Source organism: Vanacampus margaritifer, chromosome 9 (assembly GCF_051991255.1).
Source record: "Vanacampus margaritifer isolate UIUO_Vmar chromosome 9, RoL_Vmar_1.0, whole genome shotgun sequence".
Taxonomy (NCBI): Eukaryota; Metazoa; Chordata; class Actinopteri; order Syngnathiformes; family Syngnathidae; genus Vanacampus; species Vanacampus margaritifer.
In genome coordinates, this window is record NC_135440.1 from 27,341,440 (window position 1) to 27,361,406 (window position 19,967).

Sequence of the window (19,967 nt, forward strand, 5' to 3'; positions counted from 1 at the left end):
TCAAGGGGACCTGACTTTTCTACAAAGTGTTATTTGCACCCAGACTATTTATGTGCGACTTTCCATTAGCTACACTTGCGCACACATCTAATAACATCCAATAGGTGAGACTGAGGAACGATGCTGCCTGCCTGCGCCAAAATAATAATGCTCACTTTGAGCGACACGCTCAGCGGGCTGTTCATTACTTACAGTAACAGTTAGTCAGCCGTGCAGTCAATCAGTCAGTCGGTTGGTTAGAATCCAGAATTAGCCTGCTAACTAAGGGATGGCAAAAAACTAACTGCAAAAAGCATAACTGTTAGTTAAAACTAATTAGTAACATGCTTACTAATGGCTGAACATACAAACAAAATGCAGTGGTGTTCTGCAAATAACACAACCATTGGTTAGCTAGCTAGCTATCTTGCAGCTTGCTAGAACAAGGAAGTAGCCTGTTTTAACGAGCAAGAGTATGGCATGACTAACAGATGGACCAAAAAAAGTCAAAGTGGTTCTCTGTGAATAGCACAATAATTGGTTCATTAGTCAAGTGTGTAAGTTATAACCACAGGGATGTGATTGGACCAAAGTGAAATTATCTGAAAATTTAGCCGGGGGTCTGGGGGCCGCTGGCACCCAGCTAGGTCCAGGGCAGTGCCCTGACGGGGGGACAAGGGGGGCGAGGCCCCCCGGAGCTCATGGGTTTTCCGTGTTTTTAAGTACTTTCAATGCACTCACATGACAAAGAAATAGACAAAACAACAGCATAAATTTTCAATGTATATTGAACTATCCCATATAAAATGGCAGTTTTAGTCAACTCAAAATCAGTCACATTCAAAAACATTGGACTGCCTTTGCTTTTAAAAACTATCACTGAGAATATCATCATATCTAACTAATGTGATTACTAAGTTAACACATAAATAATGTTGAAGAGTTCAAATTTCATGAACAAATAATTGTATCATGACCAAATGAAAAGTAACTCATATTAGAGCATACCACGAATGTCTTTGTTATAGCAGAAGATGTTATCTGTCGGAGTCATGTGCATACACAATGAACTACTACTAAAAAAAAAAAAAAAAATCTGATTTTTTTTTTTTTTGGGGGGGAGATAAAAAAAAAGCGGAATTCCGCGAATTAGCGGAAAAATCACATCCCTGTAACCAGAAAGTAGCCTGCAGCTAACTAGTTAGTTAACCAGCTAGAACCAGGAAGTAACCTGGTAATGGCTGGACATGCATTATAAATAGTGGTGCTCTGCAAATAGCACAACCACCAGTTAGGTAGACACCTTGCTAGAACCAGGAAGTAGCACAACAATTGGTTCATCAGCCAGTCTGTCAGTTAGTTATGATCAGGAAGTAGCCGGATATTTAACTAGTTAGTCATCTGGCAGCTAGAACCAGGAAATGACTGTTAACTAATGGAGGACAAACAAACAGCAGAGTGGCACCCCACCAATAGCAATGCAGTTAGTTAGTTAGTTAGTTAGCAGGATTGTAGCCAAAAGTCAATTTCTACTGAATTTTTCGGCAGTACTGGCATATTTTATTAACATAGACTAATGAATCAATTGTAGGCCTATTCCATTCTTTTAAGCCATTTCATTTTGTAGTTTACTTCCTCAATTTTGGTGCAAATCAAGGAATTCATTTTTCGTTTTCACAATTGCAGTCCACTCGGGGCAAGTGAGACAGTGACTCACCACATCCAGAAGATGGCGCTGCTGTGAAAAAAGCTTGCTGTGTGTGCACTGATGCAATGTCGTCGCCGCCGCCCATCAAGTGCAGCTTGTGTGTCACGTGTTCAACATCACGAGTCTGAGCTCAGCAAAGAATTTTATTGAACAAGTAGAAAAAACATTCACAAAGCCATAAGGTGAGTAAAACATGCTTACTTCACAACATATCCCGTAATCGCAAATCCCTGGCTAGCATGCAACTATGCCCTCTAGAGGGTAATATAAGAAATGATGTTCCAGCAATCAAATTGGACATATGACATCATTATATTTTCCATTTATCTTTTTTGCTTCAATTGCCCGCTGAGGAATTTGGAATTCAACCAACATTTCTCGCTAAATATACATCAAGCGTAATTTTTGTTCTGTTTTCTTTGGCTTGTATTGTATTCACCTTTGTAATGTATTAAGTTGCAGGGAAAAAAAGTAACAAGTCGCATGCTCCTGTTTCACCATTTTTTTTGCTAGAGTGATTTATGTCTTTTCACACTTGATTATTTAACACAGTTTAGATACCCAAACAAAAATCAAATTCGCTCCAATGTAGAAAGGCATTTTCAGCTCTTTGTTGAACCCCGGGATAACAGTCAAATACACAAGCATACCACACACCACCCCATCAAGCCCCGCCTCCTAAAGGCACATGTACGCAGAAACTACAAAAAGTGCATTTATGCTTGCAATAAAATGCTTTACAATGATGACAGGTCAAATCGGTAAAATTACCAAATGAACAATACTGAGCTCTCAAAAAACAAAAACAAATGCTTTACAATGTGTTAAAAGTGTAAAATACATGTAAATGTGTTCAATGAGTGTCAGACTATGAAAGTCAATGGGTACGACTATGAAAAAGCAAATGTATTTTATACGGACTCTGTATATCGCTGATTGTCACCGATCGAAGGTAAAAAAAAAACAAAAAAAACACGACTTTGCTGTACTCAGAGTCCACATTGACTCTTTACGCCTTCAAAAGTGCTTCACCAAAGTGTGATTGTACCCTGATTGTACATGATTGTTATTCATAATGCACATTGTGGGCGGTTTGTAAAATGGTCTTCATGAAATCAACAATCGGCAAGTGCAAAGGTCATGAAACGCTGCTTGCAACGTGTTAAATGCTGTCATGGGAACCAGATGAAGACATCAACGCAGAAATCAACAAACTCCGAGGAAGCGGGAACATTGATTTTCAAGTGCATACGCGCGAGATGCTAAGAAAGCTAAAAAGCGGATCGCTCATCACCTTCCACGCCGGCAAATAAAATGGCAGAAAATTGCCCACCTTTAGTCACTTCTTGCTTGCCGTCACACGGCGATGAGAGGCTGCTTGTCGCATTTGACGTGGAGAGCTTCCGAGCTGTCCTTGTAGACGGGCTTGGTCTGGGACCTGTCATCGCTATGGAAACCAAAAAGACAGGCGGGCGCCATCAGAAGCTTGGAAGTACCTGAGGCAACGGTCTCAAAATTGTATGCGACACCCCACTAATCTAAACATGACATTCTGATTGATATTGTGCAAAATCCAGCTGTTTTTATCAGTTTCAGGGGGGCGGCCATTTTGCCACTCTGAAAATGACATCACAGTTGCTCAGGTAACCATCAATTATGGCTCATCAAGTTGTGTTCAAATGAAGAAAAGTCATCATTTTTATGAGATTTGGGGTTTTTTTTGTTATTAGGCCTGATTTGCACACAAATAAATGACATTACAAAAAAAAAGTTTGACAAGAATGAATTATGAGAATAATGTAATATTATGATAGTAGGGTAAAAAGTCACAATTTTTATAAGAAAAAATATTTTCCAAGACTTTCATTGTCCGATTTCATTGTCATGCAAAAATATATAGTATAGTATTACAAGAGAAAAAAAGACTTATGACAAAAAATATATATATATATTACAAGAATACAATTTCTGGGAAAAGTGCCATGACAATGGTATTTTTTAGAGAAAAAAAACCTCTTACAAGACTAAAGCTCATAGAAAATCTAATAAGACAGTATTATTCAAATAAAGTCTATTATTATGAGGACAAAAATGTGAAAATAGCTACAATGCGAAAAAGTTTTAGAAGATAATTCCTCATTTGAAACTCAAGTTGTTGTCAAATACGATGTGAGAGAAGTTGAATTTTCTTTGCGCGAAAACTTTCAGCACCGATGGTTGATTGTAGCGAAAAAATTGAACCTCAAAAAAAATCTCGAATTCTCTATTTTTATATTTCATTCATGCATTTTCTATTGTGCTTTGTCCTTGTTAGGGTTGCGGGTCCGCCAGCCAATTTGCACTTATTTTGAATTCAAATACTGCACTTACACTGAATTTGAACAACTAAGCTCGAAAACGGCATCAAAGTGTAAGAAATGCAAATAATTATCCGGGGATTCATTTAAATGTAAAGGCTCAATAAGAAAGAGACATTTTTTTCCGCATCATAAATATGCATGAATCAGCCAATTTCAGATGAAAATGCAAATCTTGCCGCACGTGGAGAAGAGGTCAAGCAGCAAAGCAGCGGCGGGGGTCACGGCGCAAATTAGCATGCCGTCACCGGCCAACTCTGACGTGACTTCCATTAATGTTGCGCTGTCGGGGTGCTTTTTACACTTCAAATATTCCCAACGACTTAAAGCTGCTGTTAATAGGTCAGCGGCGGCGGGGGCGGGCGGGTCGTTTGGACCTGCTGAGATACACTTAGATATTCAGGCAGCGCGCGCACGCACGCACCAAACGCACACTCACGACACAAACAGAAGAAAAGCACACAAACAGGAAGTGATGAGGACAAGCACCAACTTGCACAAAATCTGGCTTTCCATGTAAGATGAGAGCAGCGGTGCTTGCTTACGTAAGCGCTTACACACGAAAAGTCTTGAGAATAAAGTCTTAATATTGTCAATAACGAGAACAAAGTTGGAGAAAAATTGGGAGAGGATTCAAGTCAGAATTTTAAGAGGGAATTTTTCATGTCACCAAACCTGTGATTTCATGAGAGAAAGTATCAAGTTATAGTGGAAATTTACAACAATAATGTATTATTACGTGATAGAAAAACATTCTCTATCATATATATTATTGTGCAGCAGGGGGGTTGCAATGTTACACAAATAAATAATGCAATTTCAGGAGAAAGTACAAAAATACAATATCAATTTTATGTGAAAAAAACGCAATGCTAGAAATTTATGCTAAGATTTTAAGATGTGATTTTGTGAGAGAAAAACAGTTCTAATTCTAACTCCTAATTTTCCTAATTTTAATTAATGACAAAAATAAATAAATATTACAAGACTGATGTTATAATATTGTGTAAAAAAATTATGAAAATAAAGTCTTAATAAAGTCTTAAATTTAGAAGAATTGTTTTTAAAAGAATTTTTTATTGTATGATAATGAAATCCAAATATTGTGCTAATTTTATGAGTAAAATAATTGCAATGTTATGAGAATAACTCATGCAATATCACAAAACTGAAGTTACATTAATTAATTAATTTTAAAAAAAAACTTTGTAATTTTCCGACAACAAAACCGAGATTTTTATGAGGAAAAAAAAGTGCAATGCGGCGAGTATTCAAGTTGAAAGTTGTGATTTTGATGGACTTTTTCTGTAAAATATGACTTATTTTTTTATCCTTTGTTACCGGGTGTGGCTTACATGGGTTTGGTGTCGGTTCTCTTCCTCCTGCGGTAGATGCAAACGCTCAACGCGGCCACCAGCATGGAGAGGCCGCAGGTGGCCACCAACGAAGTCATCAGCACCAGACGGCCGCTGTTGTTCTCGAACCAACTGCCCTCTTCTGTGGATCGCAGTCAGGAGGCATCAAGTCAGCCAAAACCTTTCCATTATTTGCAGGATGTATTTTAGTTATCATTTCATTTGCAATTGTAATCGCAAGGGATGTTTAAACCCACTTTTTAAATATTTTTATTATATATATATATATATATATATATATATATATATATATATATATATATATATATATATATATAAGATTCTTTGATGTGTCATTCTTTATTTATACAGTATCTATTTGAATATGTTCTATGCAAGCCCACTAGTTGTATTTCGTCCCTCCCGACCACTAGGTGGCGGTGCTGAAACAGCACGGAAATCCCCCACGCGCAAGCGCGTCACTGGAGAAAGAATTCATAAAAGATATGTCCATTGTTCCGGCTGACGTGACCCTCGTGTATAAAGGACGAGCGTAGCCGGAAACGTGTCTCTTTGAACCTTCTCGCGCCGTCACTCGCCGCGGTGTTTACCGCTGTTCTTCGTCTCCGTATCCGTAGCTGTTGGCCTGTGATGGATTTTCCCCTTTTTAATGATATGTATAAACGTTGGCGCTCCCCTTCCATCTTTGCATGGCTGCTTATCGCTGAGTGAGGCTTCAAGTCGGTGAGTACTTTTGGTGGGAATCAGCGACTGTTGACATCTTGGCTACGGTTGCTTGGCTTGTTTTAAAACTTGCTGGTGTGATACGGTTATGCGTATCTTTTTCTAACTTGTATCGCCTCTCAACCTACGCGGCTCCGTCCGTGGGTCGCCAGCCGCCTTGATGTCGGTTGATGACTTCATGACGTCTTCTACTTTATGACGACACCCTTACGTGTCCGCCTCCTCTCCCACACGAAGATAGCAGCCGGTTGACTTGCGCACCCTCATTGCGGCTCGATTGGCGGCTGACATCACATGACCAAACTCCGAAAACAGGTGATACCCGATATCGTCCTGATAGAGATACTCGCCCGTCGCTAATAATCGGCGACAATTATACATGGATTTTTGCAATTTGCAGGCTAGCCGGTTCTTCTCCCCTGCGAAAAACTGAAGTTGATTACGTAACCTTTGTGTTTACTTTTGTTTGGGAATTTTGACATTTATTAATTACAATGACAACTTTCCAACAAAATGATGATGTTATAAGATTGATTTTGGAAAATACAAAATACGCAATATTCGCCGAGGTCTGATTTTTAATGATTTTATCTGGCGCCTTTCCAGCACAAGTAGCAAAATGTGACATTCCAGAGCCCTTCAAGGATGAAAAATCATTATCAGCATCCCGGAGAGATTTCCTGTTTAATTAGCAGACGCGCTCTGGGGGAAGCGAACGGAGACACTTTGGCACGCCGGCGACCCGCGAGTCAATTGCCGCAGTCGTACGATCTCGCCCATAATAAATAACGCACAGCAGCTTCATGACACTTTTAGTGCGCAAGAGAGAGGACGACGTTTAAAAAAAGGCCGGCGCATGGCAACGCCGCCGTCCTCTCACAGGTCACCGATAAAGATGATGGAGACAGATGAGGCGCCCTAATTGGATTAGCCGGGAATGTTGTAATGTAATTAGCGGCGGTGAAAAATAAGACCGTTAGCCTGCTGGGACAAAGACGAAGCGTCAGTCCGGCGGGACGGCCGCCGTCAAGACCGCCCGCGCTTCCGATTGACGCGACTTGGGACGACTTTCACATTTCATTACGCTCGTCGGCCATCAAGCGTTTGATCGTCCCTGCGGAGTCTCAGGCGCCGTTTACGCCAGGCGCCGCGTTTGCAACACAAAACAGATGGAAAAGTGCGAACGTTTGTTTATTGGTGACGACGTAGAAAATGAATTGACGAACTTAAGACGGAGTGCAGGAAAGGTTCAAATATTCAAACTAGACGAATTGCATGTGAATGCTGAAAGCTAAATGCTAATATTTGAATGCATGTGGAATGATGTGGAATACTTTTTACTATAACAATAATGATGGGTAATTACATAAATATATAAAAGTATTGTATTGAATAATGCGTTATAATACGGAAACCTGTATAATAATAAAAATAAGAATGTTTCAGAATCTTTCATATATTGTGTTGGACTTTACGGATAGCAGTTTTCATGTCTCCAGATCACTTTTGAGATGTTGCCCGACTTGAGTTTTGCTTACCAGGCAGAACGACGATGTTTATACTGCGCGTTTTGTTGAGCAGCACGGCGGGGTTTTCGGCCGTGCACGTGTACACGCCGCCATCGGTGGCGCTCACTTTCTTCAGTGTCATCACGGGCAAGGGCAGAATCCAGTCGTCACCCTGAAGGGAACAGGAAGTTCAAGGTTGAACTCTCTCTAAGCAGAGCCTGGTTGGGCGGCCTGGCTAATAAAACACTGGGGGGGAAAGCCTGCTTGAATATAAAATGCTTACAGTCGATAAGAATTGAGAAAATTGAGAAAAAGAAAATGTTTAAAAGACATGTTTTTGCTCTAAGGGAACAAAGACTTTTAAAATGGCAAAACATGTAACGACACTTTAACCCTCTTTACCCTATAACATCAAACGCATCATATTAATTCAATCACTGGCAGCCAATTTGGCTGAAGCAACCCCCTTCGCTTCCGGCTGTTTGACTGGAGTTTGACTAATTTTGCAAGGCCCGCGGAATATTGTGTCCTATTGCTATAAAAACATGGAACCTACCAAAAGAAAGATTAGAGTATCTTCTTTCATCAGGAAAAAAAAAGTATATTTTTATCTGTTTCTGTATTGCAGCAATTAGCATTAGAATATAGCGAAGTTTAATCATTACTCACAAATCTGTTAAAAACTGTGGGGAAAAGAGCTTTTTGCAACATGGCCCTGGTTTATCTCTTATACTCTGCTGCCACATTTTGGCCATTTGGCGTAATTTCTACCATTGCTTCAACATTTCTCTGCAGTTCAGAGGCCGCATCAAAGCCTTCTGGATGCTCTAACATAAAAAACAACGTATAAATACGTTGTTGAGACGCTGGTAATACTTAAAATAGAACATAATTATACGTTTTTGGGAGAAATGGGTTCAATACAAGACATTTGGAACTATTTCATGAGTATAATGTTTTTTTTCACCATTAAAACCCTGATGTATATGATCTGACACATGCATTGCACGGAAAATCCGTTAGAGGGCCAGCTGATGGCTTTTCCAGCGACCTTGCAAGATCGGCCCAATTGAAAAAGGAAAGACACCTATACTTATTAATAGTGGGAAATGTTTGTTCTGATTTTTAAAAATGCTAATATGTTTTATATGCGTGTTTATTATTTTTGACGGTTATAAACGTACGAATTTAAAGCATTGTGACCGGATGTATCAAATATGACACAAATCAAAAGTCATATGGGGAAGTTGGTTTTAAAAAAAAATGTTATTTGTTCAAAATCCCCCAAAAAAACTCAGAAGAATCCATTTTTTCTCTCATATAACCCTAAAAACAAGCACTTAAAAGTCGATTTAGTCAAAGTATGAACCGAAGAAACAGAAAGGGTGCCCGCGTTGCCATGAGTCAACAACCTAGATAACGCGGCCGTCTGCAAAGAGAGCCATGCAACAACAGCAACGGCAGGAGACGCGCGGGCGACACCAACGCGTAATGAGATGGCAAGGGAGCAAGGGATGAATCCTGACACGCAAATAGCATCGCTATTTGCCAGACGGCGCTCCAAACAAACAAACAAACAAATGTGGCGGTGGCGGTGGCGGTGGCGCGAAGGAGCAACACAACAAGCCCGCAAAAAAAGACATTACGCCATGCAAATGATTTTGGCTCCTTGGAGCTGCCACGCCTGCCAACAAAGACCATTTCAATTGGAATGCATGAGAATTAAGAGGATTCCGCCCAAGCCAGAAAAGAAACAAATAAACAGACCAGCTTTGGCCAAAGCGTCATTTTGTATGCAAATGTGCAGGCTGGCAAAGAACGCGGCCCCCGATTGTGTCCGTGTCCCGCCGTCATGACCGGCGCCCACCCTTTGCTGTCCGTCAAAAGGGGACGCCGGGATGCCGCGTCCCCGACGGCCCAAAATCCGGCAGGCAGATAAACTCGCGCGGGAAGACGGCACGACACTCCTCCCCGTCGCTCGGTTGACGGCGGGACTGACAGTCGTTGCCGCAGAGCTGTCAGTCACGCTGACAGGCGAGCGAGGACGCCGGCAGGTGTTGAATAGCTTCAAGGAAGCGCAAACGCCGCACGCCAACATTCGCCACATCGACGGAAGCGGGAAAAGCACAAGAAAAGCCGGCAGAGGGTTGACCCTGAACAAGCTCCCTAACATGGCTGAGACTGTGAAAAGTGAACATTTTCCCGTGATGCCTAGTTAGCATCCTTCTCACAAATACATGTCTGGCAATGATTTACATCTTCTTCTTCTTTTTTTTGTGTGTGGGGAGGTTCTAGTTAGCAATGTACGATACCACATTTTTCAGACTGATAACAGTACGACTACTCACACTTGAGTACTTTGTGACGCAGATGATGATTGGCCATTGTGTCAAATTGCATTATGTATCGGGGGCTGGTATCGGCAGCCTCCAAGAGTACCCAATAGCCAGTATTGGTACCCGCCCATCCCTGATTCTAGTAATAATTTTATTTTTTGTTTGGACTCACCTCATCAACAAGAGATGGAATCATTTTATTATGTTAATTCCTACATATTTGATTTATTGAAATATCTTGCATAATTTGTGTTATTTAGTTTTTAGAACATTTATCAAACTCAATTAGAGTTGTTATTTTTTCAGTTTGATTCATTATATTTTAATTTTTTAGAAATTATTTTTTAAACACAAAAAAATTATCTTTGTATTGTTTATAATAAGAGCGGTTCTCAAATGGTTTACACCCAGTAGCACCCAAAAAAAATCTTAATTCTCCGAGTGCATGTCCTGCTTTTAATAAATGTGTTTTTTATCCAAATCGTTGATTAAGCATTCAACAAAATAATCAACAGATTCATCTTTTATGAAAATAATTTTTAGTTGCAGCATTGATTTAATTAACTGCAAGCATATTTACAGTTTATTTCACTTTTCATTAAATGTATTGATTTTTTTCCTATTCTAAATATTGAAATTCATTGTAATGTAACATTTATTTTCCATGAGGAAATTAAAAGAAATGTGAAAAAAAACAAATAAAGAGAAGAACTTGACAAATCTTTTTGCTGCATCTGCACAAATGTGGCCCTCACTCGACATTCGCGTCGTATTTGCGGCTCCAAGAAGACTTGAATGACGATGTCGACACTCCCTTGACTTTTGACCCTCTTCCATTGCGCTCAAAATCAATACAAGTATTGATTTGACATTTTGTATTGTCTGCCCGGCCTCTGACGTTGATTTTGAAGCTGGCGTGCGGCTGCCAATTCATCAACTTTTGCCAGCTTGGCACATTCACTGTCGCGACGTGTCACATTCGTTTCCATGCAGCGCAGCGCTTGAATAATGCAATGCTTTGTTTTTCGCCTTGATCTTGTCCGGACCTCGTTGGTCTTTAAATAGGCGAGCTTCACTTGACATCAGCCGGGCGTGATGACGACAAAAGGCAAAGAAGCAGCTTTGACGTGCACACAAAGCCGCCAGGCGGTGCTCAAGCGCGGGCCCTTGTGCCGTGACCCAAAACAAGTGCCCTTTTTTCTTCTCAGCTCAACTCAACTTTATTTATAGAGCACTTTAAAAACAACTATCGCTGCATACAAAGTGGCGTACATGGAGTAAAAACAGACATACAAAAACAAAACACTAAATTAATAACATAAAAGCAGTAAACACCATAAAACACTACAATGCCGAGTCTCATGCTGAGTCAAAAGCCAAACAGAAATAATGTGTTTTAAGACCAGTTTTAAAAATGGACAGCGAGCAAGCGGAAACGGCCCAGCGATGAACAAGCGGTCACTGGGACCAAACATCATATATCTGGACGTCATCCAGTGAAAATAAATACCACGATTTCTTAAGGGGCAGCAAAAACTTTTTTTTTTTTTTTTTTTTTAAATGCAGAGGCCCCAAAATATATCCCTGTGGAACACCACACGACAGTGGGGCAGAGCCACCGAGGCTGACACAAAAAGTTCCTCATTCATCAATATTTTAATTTTTTTTATTGCCCTCTTAATTCCGCTCTTTATTGTAATTAAGGTGTACAGGTTAAAAAAAACATTTCATGATTTAGCTTAGTCTCATTTTTGTATGTCACAAAAACCTGCCATTTGAACAGGGGTGTGTAGACTTTTCATGTGCGCTCTAGCATTAACTTTGGTAATAGTTGTTATATTGACTGTGCTGATTGTGTAAACAGAAACAATTACATAAATTAGCAAGCGCTCAATCGTACCTATAATTTTGACGATGGATTTATTTATTTGAATTTATTGAATTACATTTAATTAAAAAGCTGATGAAAAACCAAATCCCGATTCAAGGCTCACCTCCTTGTACCAGCAGTAGTTGGGCTCTTCCGAGGAGGTGGACGAGCACTTGAGCGCCACGTCGTCCCCTTGCCGTACGCGAAGTTCCTCCGACAGATGCAGGAAGCTGGAGCCTTCCCGGGAAAGACGCACATCTCCCAGATCTACAATCAAACATATTTTCATCAGGAAAAATACTAGCACTGCATAATATTGTACTTTATAAAAACATATAGCTTAGTTAATTGCCTTAAAGGGATACTTGACTCATCGAGCCATTTTCAACAGTAAGAAGATCATATTTTGTCTATAATTCATGTGATAACTTTATTATTTTTCATGAACAATTTATACCTTTAAAAACTGACTGTTCCACTTGCTGTCAACTGAAGATGACATCAGCTGTGCTGAGGAAGTAGATAACGACCAATAATGGCTCCGTTTGCTGACCAAACCCAGAAAACAGGTGAGTCATGATTGGTCGTTAGGTGATGTCATCTTAAAAGTGGGAAAACAAATGTGTTTTAAAGGTACTATTTGTACATGAAAAATAATAAAGTTATCAAATTAATTCTGGACCAAATATGAACTTTTTACTGCTAAAAACGGCTCAGTGAGTCAAGTATCCCTTTTAAAGGGTTAAAGCGCCACAACATACAGTAGATGTAATTAGCGTTAGCATTAAGCTAGCGGACTTAAAGGCTATGCTCCAGTTGTTTTAAATTCACACTGCGTAACTGCCTTTGTTTTATGTTTAACGGTTGCACTTCACAACTATAGGTAGATCCCTAGAGCAAAATATTTTTTTCACGCCTAATTTCGAGAATGATAAACTCAAGTAAGAAAGCCTCATGGTGACTCATAATGTGGAGTCATCAATAACGATAGTACAGTAATGGACTTATTGAGAAAGAGTGTTGTGAATAATGGCTCTTTTTCTCTTCCATCTCAATAGAAGCCCTTCGTCCTCCCTGTCCTCTCGCCGCGCTCTAATCTCAACTTCTTATTGATCCCCCCCATGAGGCCGGGGAGGCTATCGCGCAGTGCCACCGGTCGATTGGACGGACGGCCACAGAGAAGATCGAGGACGCCGATAGTCCGAGCGGCCGTGCCACCGATGCTGTGGAACGCAAAGTGCGCTGATAAATTGGATCTCCTGCTGAGGAGGGAAAGAGTTTGAATATGCAAAAAGCTTTCGAACAGCGCCATGCATGGATATTCCTTCGGTTATTAACTATTAATGGGGTCCTGTGTCCCTTGCACAGGAGAGAGCTGCATGCCTGCAAGTGATCTTTGCTTTTTCTGTTTTTCTTTTCTGCTGGAGCAGCCGCAAATACAGTATAAACGAAACTCCATCTCTGCTTTCCAGAGATTCTAGAGACCCAAACGTTTGGATCCAGGCACCTGAATACATCTTTTTTTAGCACTTTTAGCAGCAGTACTCACAGTGCACTTTGATGGACAGCGTCTCGGAAACGCTGTTCGGCGCGCTCAACGTGCGCTCGTCCGACACGCAACGGAAGAGGCTGTCGAAAAACAGCACAACGTGGGGAACGTGCATCACCATCTTGTCATCCACCTGCTCCACCTTCAAGTTGTAGGAGCACCAAGATCCCGGCCACACTGTCTGCCACATCTGCACGACCTGTTCATAAAATCTATTAAATGAGAGCTATATTCTTGTACTTGTGTCTGTACCTGTAAAGCAAATGGTGAACGCCCCCAACTAAAACGGTTTCTAAATGGCTTGAGAGACGACTGACCTGTCTTACGAGTTTTTCAAGATATGCGCTGTCATATATACAAAGATTTTTTTTTTCTAAAAACAAAAGCAAGGTGTTTAAGAAAGACCTGCTAGCTTGATGCTAGCATGAATGGAAAATACCATTGACATGCTAATGTTAGCATCAATATCGCGATCTACTATCCTTTAAGCACCTAATTTTTGAACACAAAAACACATGTAGACAGATAATATCACAATACTCACCGGCATATTATATTAACCCTCTCCAAAAAATGACATTTACAACACCTTATTGAGCAGTGGTATAGTAGAAGTAGAAGAAGAAAAAAGTATATTCTTCTTCGTTTGAGTCTGCATGACTGTAATATGAAGTACTGCCTTCTGGTGGCCAAAACTGGCACACCAGAAAAGATAACAAGATTCAGATCACACACAGCACTAAATCCTGGCACATAATTTGTTTAATTCTTCACATCCTATTTAATTATGTTTTCAATTAATGTTTTAATATTATAGGATGCTATATTTCCATATTCCATAAGAGATCAATTGCATGATTTGAGGTTTTGAGTGTGGTCACGGAACCAATCCAGCTCATATCTCAAGGCAGGATGTTTGCTTTGCCAGGAGGCCTGAGGAGCGCTTCAAACAACTCACCTGGGAATACGTTTCGAAACGAACGTGGCTGATATTGAATTTGTTGTCAGAAAAGAGGCACTCCAGTGTCATACTGTCACCTTGCATGACAATCTGCTTTGGCCCTTGAATCAATAAAGTTCCTGCAATGCAAACAAAAAGGAAACGATGATCAACTTTTCACTTCCTGGAGAGAGAAAAAAATCAGCTATAGTGCAGTTTTAAAACGGTTTCTTCTACTTGAACAAAATTTACTTGCACTTTCAGAAAACTAAAAATAGATTACATGTAGTCATATATTACCTTTGACTGAACATAACTTTAAGTTCCTTGTACTTGTTCAACAACAACAATATGAAAATAGAAGAATTATTAGAGGTGTTATAGAGTAAAACAATATTTACCATCAACTTGGAAGGCCATTGCGAGGGAAAAAAACACAAACAATGAATCCATTGCGTTTTAAATTGACAATTGTTAGGGGAGGCATATAAGAGGAGTTGTGTGTTGGTCTGTGGAAAAGGAAAGCGATAAAAATGGTGTCAACACAGAGCTGAAGCAGGTGTGGCTTACCTATGTGGACAAACAGGTCAGAATACATTCAGAAGAAGGCCTAATACTTTGTTGATTTTTTATTTTATTTTTTTTGTTTATTTTACCTGTGGTTAATTCAAGCCTACATAAAATGTTCTTAAGCCCTTCCTAAATGAATTGTTTGTGTGTGTGTATATATAAATATATATATATAGTGCTCAGCATAAATGAGTACACCCCCTTCATAAAATTAAACTTTAAACAATATGTCAATGAAAACAAAAACAATTTCCATTATGATGACCAGACTAAATTTATATAACATCTGTTTAACTTATAACATGAAAGTAAGGTTAATAATATAAATTAGGGAACAAAATTTCCAGTTTTACTGCAATTAGGGTGATGCAAAAATGAGTACACCCCACAGAACGTCTCTGGAGCCAAGACCAAAAAGCCCAAATTAGACTTGAAACGTGTTGGTGAGTCTCATAATTCATAACACAGGTGTCAAGCAGACAGTTGACTATAAATGGGGTGTTACTTCAAGAAAACAGTTTCCCATTTCACGCTGTTAGCAATGGCACCACATGGAGGAGAAATATCACAAGATCTGAGAAATAAAATCATTTCTTTACACAGCAAAGTTGAAGGCTACAAGAAAATCAGCAAAGCTTTACTTATCAGTCAGAATACTATAGCAAAAGTGGTACGAAAATGTAAAAAAGACTTAATTATTTTTTATTTTTCAAACATTCATGGGGGGAGGCACAAATAAATAAGAAAAATAAAACTGATATCAACAAAAATATAGGATATATAACACATGTTCAGAAAGGGAGTACAAAGAAATATAAACTTTTTCTTCTATTAGTCATGATTGTAAAACTATTTATTATATTTTTTCGGTGGTATTGGTGCAAAAAAGGTGTTCGATATTCACTGATAACGGCCATTTCATTGTATTTAGTTGTAATGACACAATCTATCCTCCAAGTGGCAGAAGAGGGGAGCTATATTAATACAGGAAGTAGACGTCATCAACCGGAAGTAGTGGGGTGGAAAAAACAATCTCTGCCTGTTTTTTTTTATTTTATTTTTGTTGCGCGCTACTTCGAAGCAGCGCGAGGTGTGCTTCTGTGCATCGATCTCACAGAATTCACGTTCTAGCGGCACCAAAACATGGACAGATGATGTCTGCGTAGTTGGGTAAGAAGAAGATTAGCTGAGCTGCGTTGATAAGACACGGCGGTGTCAGAATGGACGCTAACGTTAGCTTCGTCGGCTAACGTCATAGCTGCACGGCTGCTATTGTTTTTAGCATAACACGCGACCACTTTGCACGTTAGCCACAAGATCTCCCTTGGAAATCATTCGATGTTTTTTGAAACATTTGATTACAAGACTGGAAGTGGAGCAGCATCTGCTTTCTCAGCGATCAGTCATCTAATCATTACAGTAACTAGAAATTGCGTATAAATGCTTGACGTGCATTGTAATTAATGTAAGAAATTAATTTTGGGTTGAAATAAATCAGATGATCGGTCAAGAGGTGTGGGCAGGAAAGTTAATGATGTGGAATGTCTTAATTTACGCATTTTATTGCGGAAACGTGTGTAATTTTACCGTGAAAAATTGGAATTTTGGAACGTTCAATAGTTCCCGAGGTGATTCAAAGGAGATGAATATTTAGAATTTGGAATGGAGCTTTTTTTTTTTAAACATCTCATTCTAGGTAAAGTGGAATATAATAAACGGCATGCCATGAATATTTTGAACGGTGAATGATTTGAAACGTGGAATTGGCTAAATGTCAAAAAGACAAAGACGCAGCTACGATAATAATTCAGCATGTGTCCCTAATGTTGTGGGTCTGGCACTTTTACCCTGTCATTCCGCAGATTTATGGACGCGGTCCCGCTTTGCACATAATCCACTCTCCGCAGCGTTTGCTCTTAAAGTGACCCGACACTTGTGCAACCCGCCAACCGTCCCGAGGCCGCCGGCATGGCCAACAGCACCGCGACGGCAGTCAAGGTGATCGGAGCGCCCGGTCCTGCGGGCAGAAGCAGCCCTGAAGGATCTCAGGTGGGTCGGAGACGTCATTCGACGAAGCGAGGATGGAATAGCGCTAGGAAATTCCAATAATTGTTGAAATGATGAATTTCAGGTGTTGAGCAAGAAGAAGCTTCAAGACCTGGTGAGAGAAATCGACCCGAACGAGCAGCTGGACGAGGACGTGGAGGAGGTCCGTCTCGCTTTTGACGCTTCTTCGTGTTTTTGTTCCTCCGCCTCCCCGCCGCCGTTTCAGCATTTTAAAGTGTAACTGGAAACGGCGTTCCCGCAGATGCTGCTGCAGATCGCCGACGACTTCATCGAGAGCGTGGTGACAGCCGCCTGTCAGCTGGCGCGCCATCGCAAGTCCAACAGCCTGGAAGTCAAAGACGTCCAGTTGCACCTGGGTGAGATTTTCCGCTCCACATCGTCACGGTGACGTGAAAGTGGATTGCACTAATGGCAAGGAACACTTTGCTGACCTTCAAATTAGGGCCTGACCGATATGGAATTTTTTTTTTTTTTAGGCCAATGCCAATTTTAGCAAGAAAGAAAATGCTGATTAATTGACTAAGTAAAAAAAAATGTATAATGCACAAGATAATTTCTTCCCCAATACACTTCAATGAGTGTCAATTATATGCATAAAATACATCATTGTACATTCATACATTCTTTCTGAACCTAACACATAATCATAATATAGTGATATGCAACTTAAATTATATAATATTTTAGTATTTTTCTATCATTTTGTTCCAATAATACATGTATATATGTTTTTTTTTAATATAAGATTTGTTTTAATTGTACATTTGTATTTTTCTTTTAATTTTGAATGTGTTTGTTTTTGTCAGAGCATCAATGGAACATGTGGATCCCGGGTTACGGGTCAGACGAGATCCGGCCCTTTAAGAAGGCGTGCACCACAGAGGCTCACAAACAGGTACGCAAGCGACACGTTCCGTAGTCCTTCCTTCCGCTTCATCATCCAATTCAAGTCAAGCTCATTCATTTGATTTTCTTTCTTCTTCTCTAGAGGATGGCTCTGATCCGCAAGACAACCAAAAAGTAGCAAGACTCCCATTTTTTGTGTCATGCCCACCTTGGATTTTTTCTTTCATTTTTGGGGTGGGGGGTGGGGGGTCGTCATTTAGGTATCGTGGGTTGAGGAAAGGAGATTTATTGACATTAGTATTTCATTGTTATGTCTTCCTAATTTTGCAGTATATTGCCAGCATCATCACGTGCTAATGTACTCTTTTGTTGTGTTTTGGTTTTCTTCCTGTTTTGTTAACACATTGATGTCAATAAACTTGATCACCTGTTTGGATTGTGACAACTGCTGAACTTGGAGGACTCAACAACAACACAAAATTCTCATGTAACTGCCGAAGTAGTTGTGAACATTTTTGGGATAAATGTAACAAACATTTCCTCTGTCATTTTATTTGTCATTATTGTCAAAGTACAGAAACAGAAACAATTTTTTTACTTGTGACAGTTTCCGCAACTGTTCCCATAATACTGTATATATGTATAATTAGTCAATATACCCTTTGAGGATAATATGACAAAACTTTTTTTTTTTTTTTTAAATCAGATCTCTTCGAAACAAAGTCAAAAAATATTTGCACCAAAACTACTTTGCATCATATCTCAAAAGGTCAGGATGAGGCCTCTCAATTTGTCACTATACCCTAAAATAATTATAAAATGGCAACAAAAAAATTGTAATTTTAGACAACAAAAAACTATTTGTCATCTAATTCTAGACAACAAAAACATTTTTTGCTTGAAAATGTATTCAAACACCAAATGGTTCATAAACTCACAAATGTGCATGAATTTAGACTTTTGACTAAGCTTCGCCGTTTTTCACAAACATCTACAATATTTCGAGATTCAATTTCATCTGTAGAAATGGTCAAAAATCAATTTGCAACAAACCATATGTAGTCGTACCTCAAATGAAAGCTCACAATGAACGCTTTCCAAATATTTATTTATGAGAAAATCATAAACTCAAATAATACAATGACCAAAAAACACGTTTTAATATTTTTTCGCTTGAAAATCAATCTACAAAACCATTTGATACACAAATCAGTCCAAAATGACATGATGCATAATAAAGGTTGTTTGACGTTTTATACGAATCACTACACAATATTGGACTGTGTTGTCAAATGTATTTATTTTTTAAAAATCAGTTCGCAATAAAACACGTCAAGTGATACCTGAAATTAAAGGCCTTGGTGAAGGCTTGCCAAATATGAAATGATTAAGTGTTCAAAAAACATCTCCAACGCTCACAAATCAGCACAAAGATACTTGGAAGTTCATCAGTTGTCCAACACACGAACGCTCGTTCTTATGCACGTGTCGAGCATCTCGGAATCGAGAAGGCGAGAAAGCCTCGCAGAGCAGAAGGAAAAGCGCTTGACTAATGTACAGCGCCGGGCTTCAATGATGTTCCCAGTGACTTTTCGGGCTATAAAGCGCCATTTAATCAATGCGAGTCTTCGGGGAAAGTGTCTTGGAGGCAAAAGAAATGTTGCAGGGACACGGGAGGCTCATTTCTCACAGCCGGCGCGACAGTAATTGCCTTGACGACTTGTCCACATTGCTCGCCGACGATATCCAAAAGCGCCCCGTGGCATTTTTCGGACAAATGTCAACGTTGGGAGCGTGAAAACAAATCTGCTCACTCGCCTCGTCGTCAATTAGTTAGTGGAGATGCGGTAGAGGCCCGAAAACGGGTTAGGGGAGAGCAAAATGGACGCTGAGCCCTTCCATTGCGCAATTTGACGTGCTTCACATTTATTGCTTCACATATTGTGGTTGTAGTTTCATGATTTTTTGTTTGTCCAGGAAGTAAAAGCCCTGCCACAGTTTGGCTTGAGTACTACAGCTCAACCTGCTGTTGATCATCTTTGGCAGTTTTTTTTTTTTTTTTTTTACTTTCTGGACCTGTATTGACACCTCTCTGTGGAAAGCGTTTAGCTTAGCATCACAATAGGCACGCACTTGTC

At 39.8% G+C, this 19,967-nt stretch overlaps 2 protein-coding genes and 1 long non-coding RNA gene across 5 annotated transcripts; 2 read left to right on the top strand and 1 right to left on the bottom strand.

The window, feature by feature from the left end:
• Window positions 1–1,817: 1,817 nt before the first annotated feature.
• On the bottom strand, window positions 1,818–14,882 carry LOC144058103 (hepatic and glial cell adhesion molecule). 2 transcript variants are annotated; one of them, XM_077576346.1, is made up of 7 exons: window positions 14,748–14,882; window positions 14,365–14,486; window positions 13,407–13,605; window positions 11,982–12,124; window positions 7,682–7,823; window positions 5,400–5,541; window positions 1,818–3,134 (listed from the first exon to the last, which is right to left on the bottom strand). In XM_077576346.1, exons 1-7 carry the CDS (start codon window positions 14,797–14,799, stop codon window positions 3,044–3,046), a joined length of 891 nt encoding a protein of 296 aa, XP_077432472.1. In that variant the 5' UTR covers window positions 14,800–14,882; the 3' UTR covers window positions 1,818–3,043. The 2 variants fall into 2 exon arrangements, with proteins under 2 accessions (XP_077432472.1, XP_077432473.1); XM_077576347.1 differs by lacking the exons at window positions 14,365–14,486; window positions 14,748–14,882 and adding an exon at window positions 13,951–14,068.
• On the top strand, window positions 5,914–13,645 carry LOC144058105 (uncharacterized). Of its 2 annotated transcripts, none has more exons than XR_013295385.1 (2): window positions 5,914–6,458; window positions 12,916–13,645. It is a non-coding gene; the product is annotated as an uncharacterized LOC144058105 (long non-coding RNA). The 2 variants fall into 2 exon arrangements; XR_013295386.1 differs by having other exon boundaries at window positions 5,914–6,143.
• Window positions 14,883–15,918: 1,036 nt separating the features above from the next.
• Window positions 15,919–18,274, top strand: taf12 (TAF12 RNA polymerase II, TATA box binding protein (TBP)-associated factor). The gene is made up of 6 exons (XM_077576533.1): window positions 15,919–16,086; window positions 16,779–16,965; window positions 17,048–17,125; window positions 17,225–17,339; window positions 17,790–17,878; window positions 17,972–18,274. The coding sequence occupies exons 2-6, from the start codon at window positions 16,885–16,887 to the stop codon at window positions 18,005–18,007; spliced, it is 399 nt and encodes a 132-aa protein (XP_077432659.1). The 5' UTR covers window positions 15,919–16,086; window positions 16,779–16,884; the 3' UTR covers window positions 18,008–18,274.
• Window positions 18,275–19,967: the final 1,693 nt, after the last annotated feature.

Excerpts from the sequence above, each read along its gene's own strand:
- taf12 (XM_077576533.1), top strand. The coding sequence starts at position 16,885 with ATGGCCAACAGCACCGCGACGGCAGTCAAGGTGATCGGAGCGCCCGGT. Across the intron at positions 17,126-17,224 it reads TGGACGAGGACGTGGAGGAG|ATGCTGCTGCAGATCGCCGA; the intron begins GTCCGTCTCGCT and ends GCGTTCCCGCAG. Across the intron at positions 17,340-17,789 it reads AGACGTCCAGTTGCACCTGG|AGCATCAATGGAACATGTGG; the intron begins GTGAGATTTTCC and ends TGTTTTTGTCAG.
- LOC144058103 (XM_077576346.1), bottom strand. The coding sequence starts at position 14,799 with ATGGATTCATTGTTTGTGTTTTTTTCCCTCGCAATGGCCTTCCAAGTT. Across the intron at positions 12,125-13,406 it reads GCTGTCCATCAAAGTGCACT|ATCTGGGAGATGTGCGTCTT; the intron begins GTGAGTACTGCT and ends GTTTGATTGTAG. Across the intron at positions 3,135-5,399 it reads AGAACCGACACCAAACCCAT|CGATGACAGGTCCCAGACCA; the intron begins GTAAGCCACACC and ends TGGTTTCCATAG.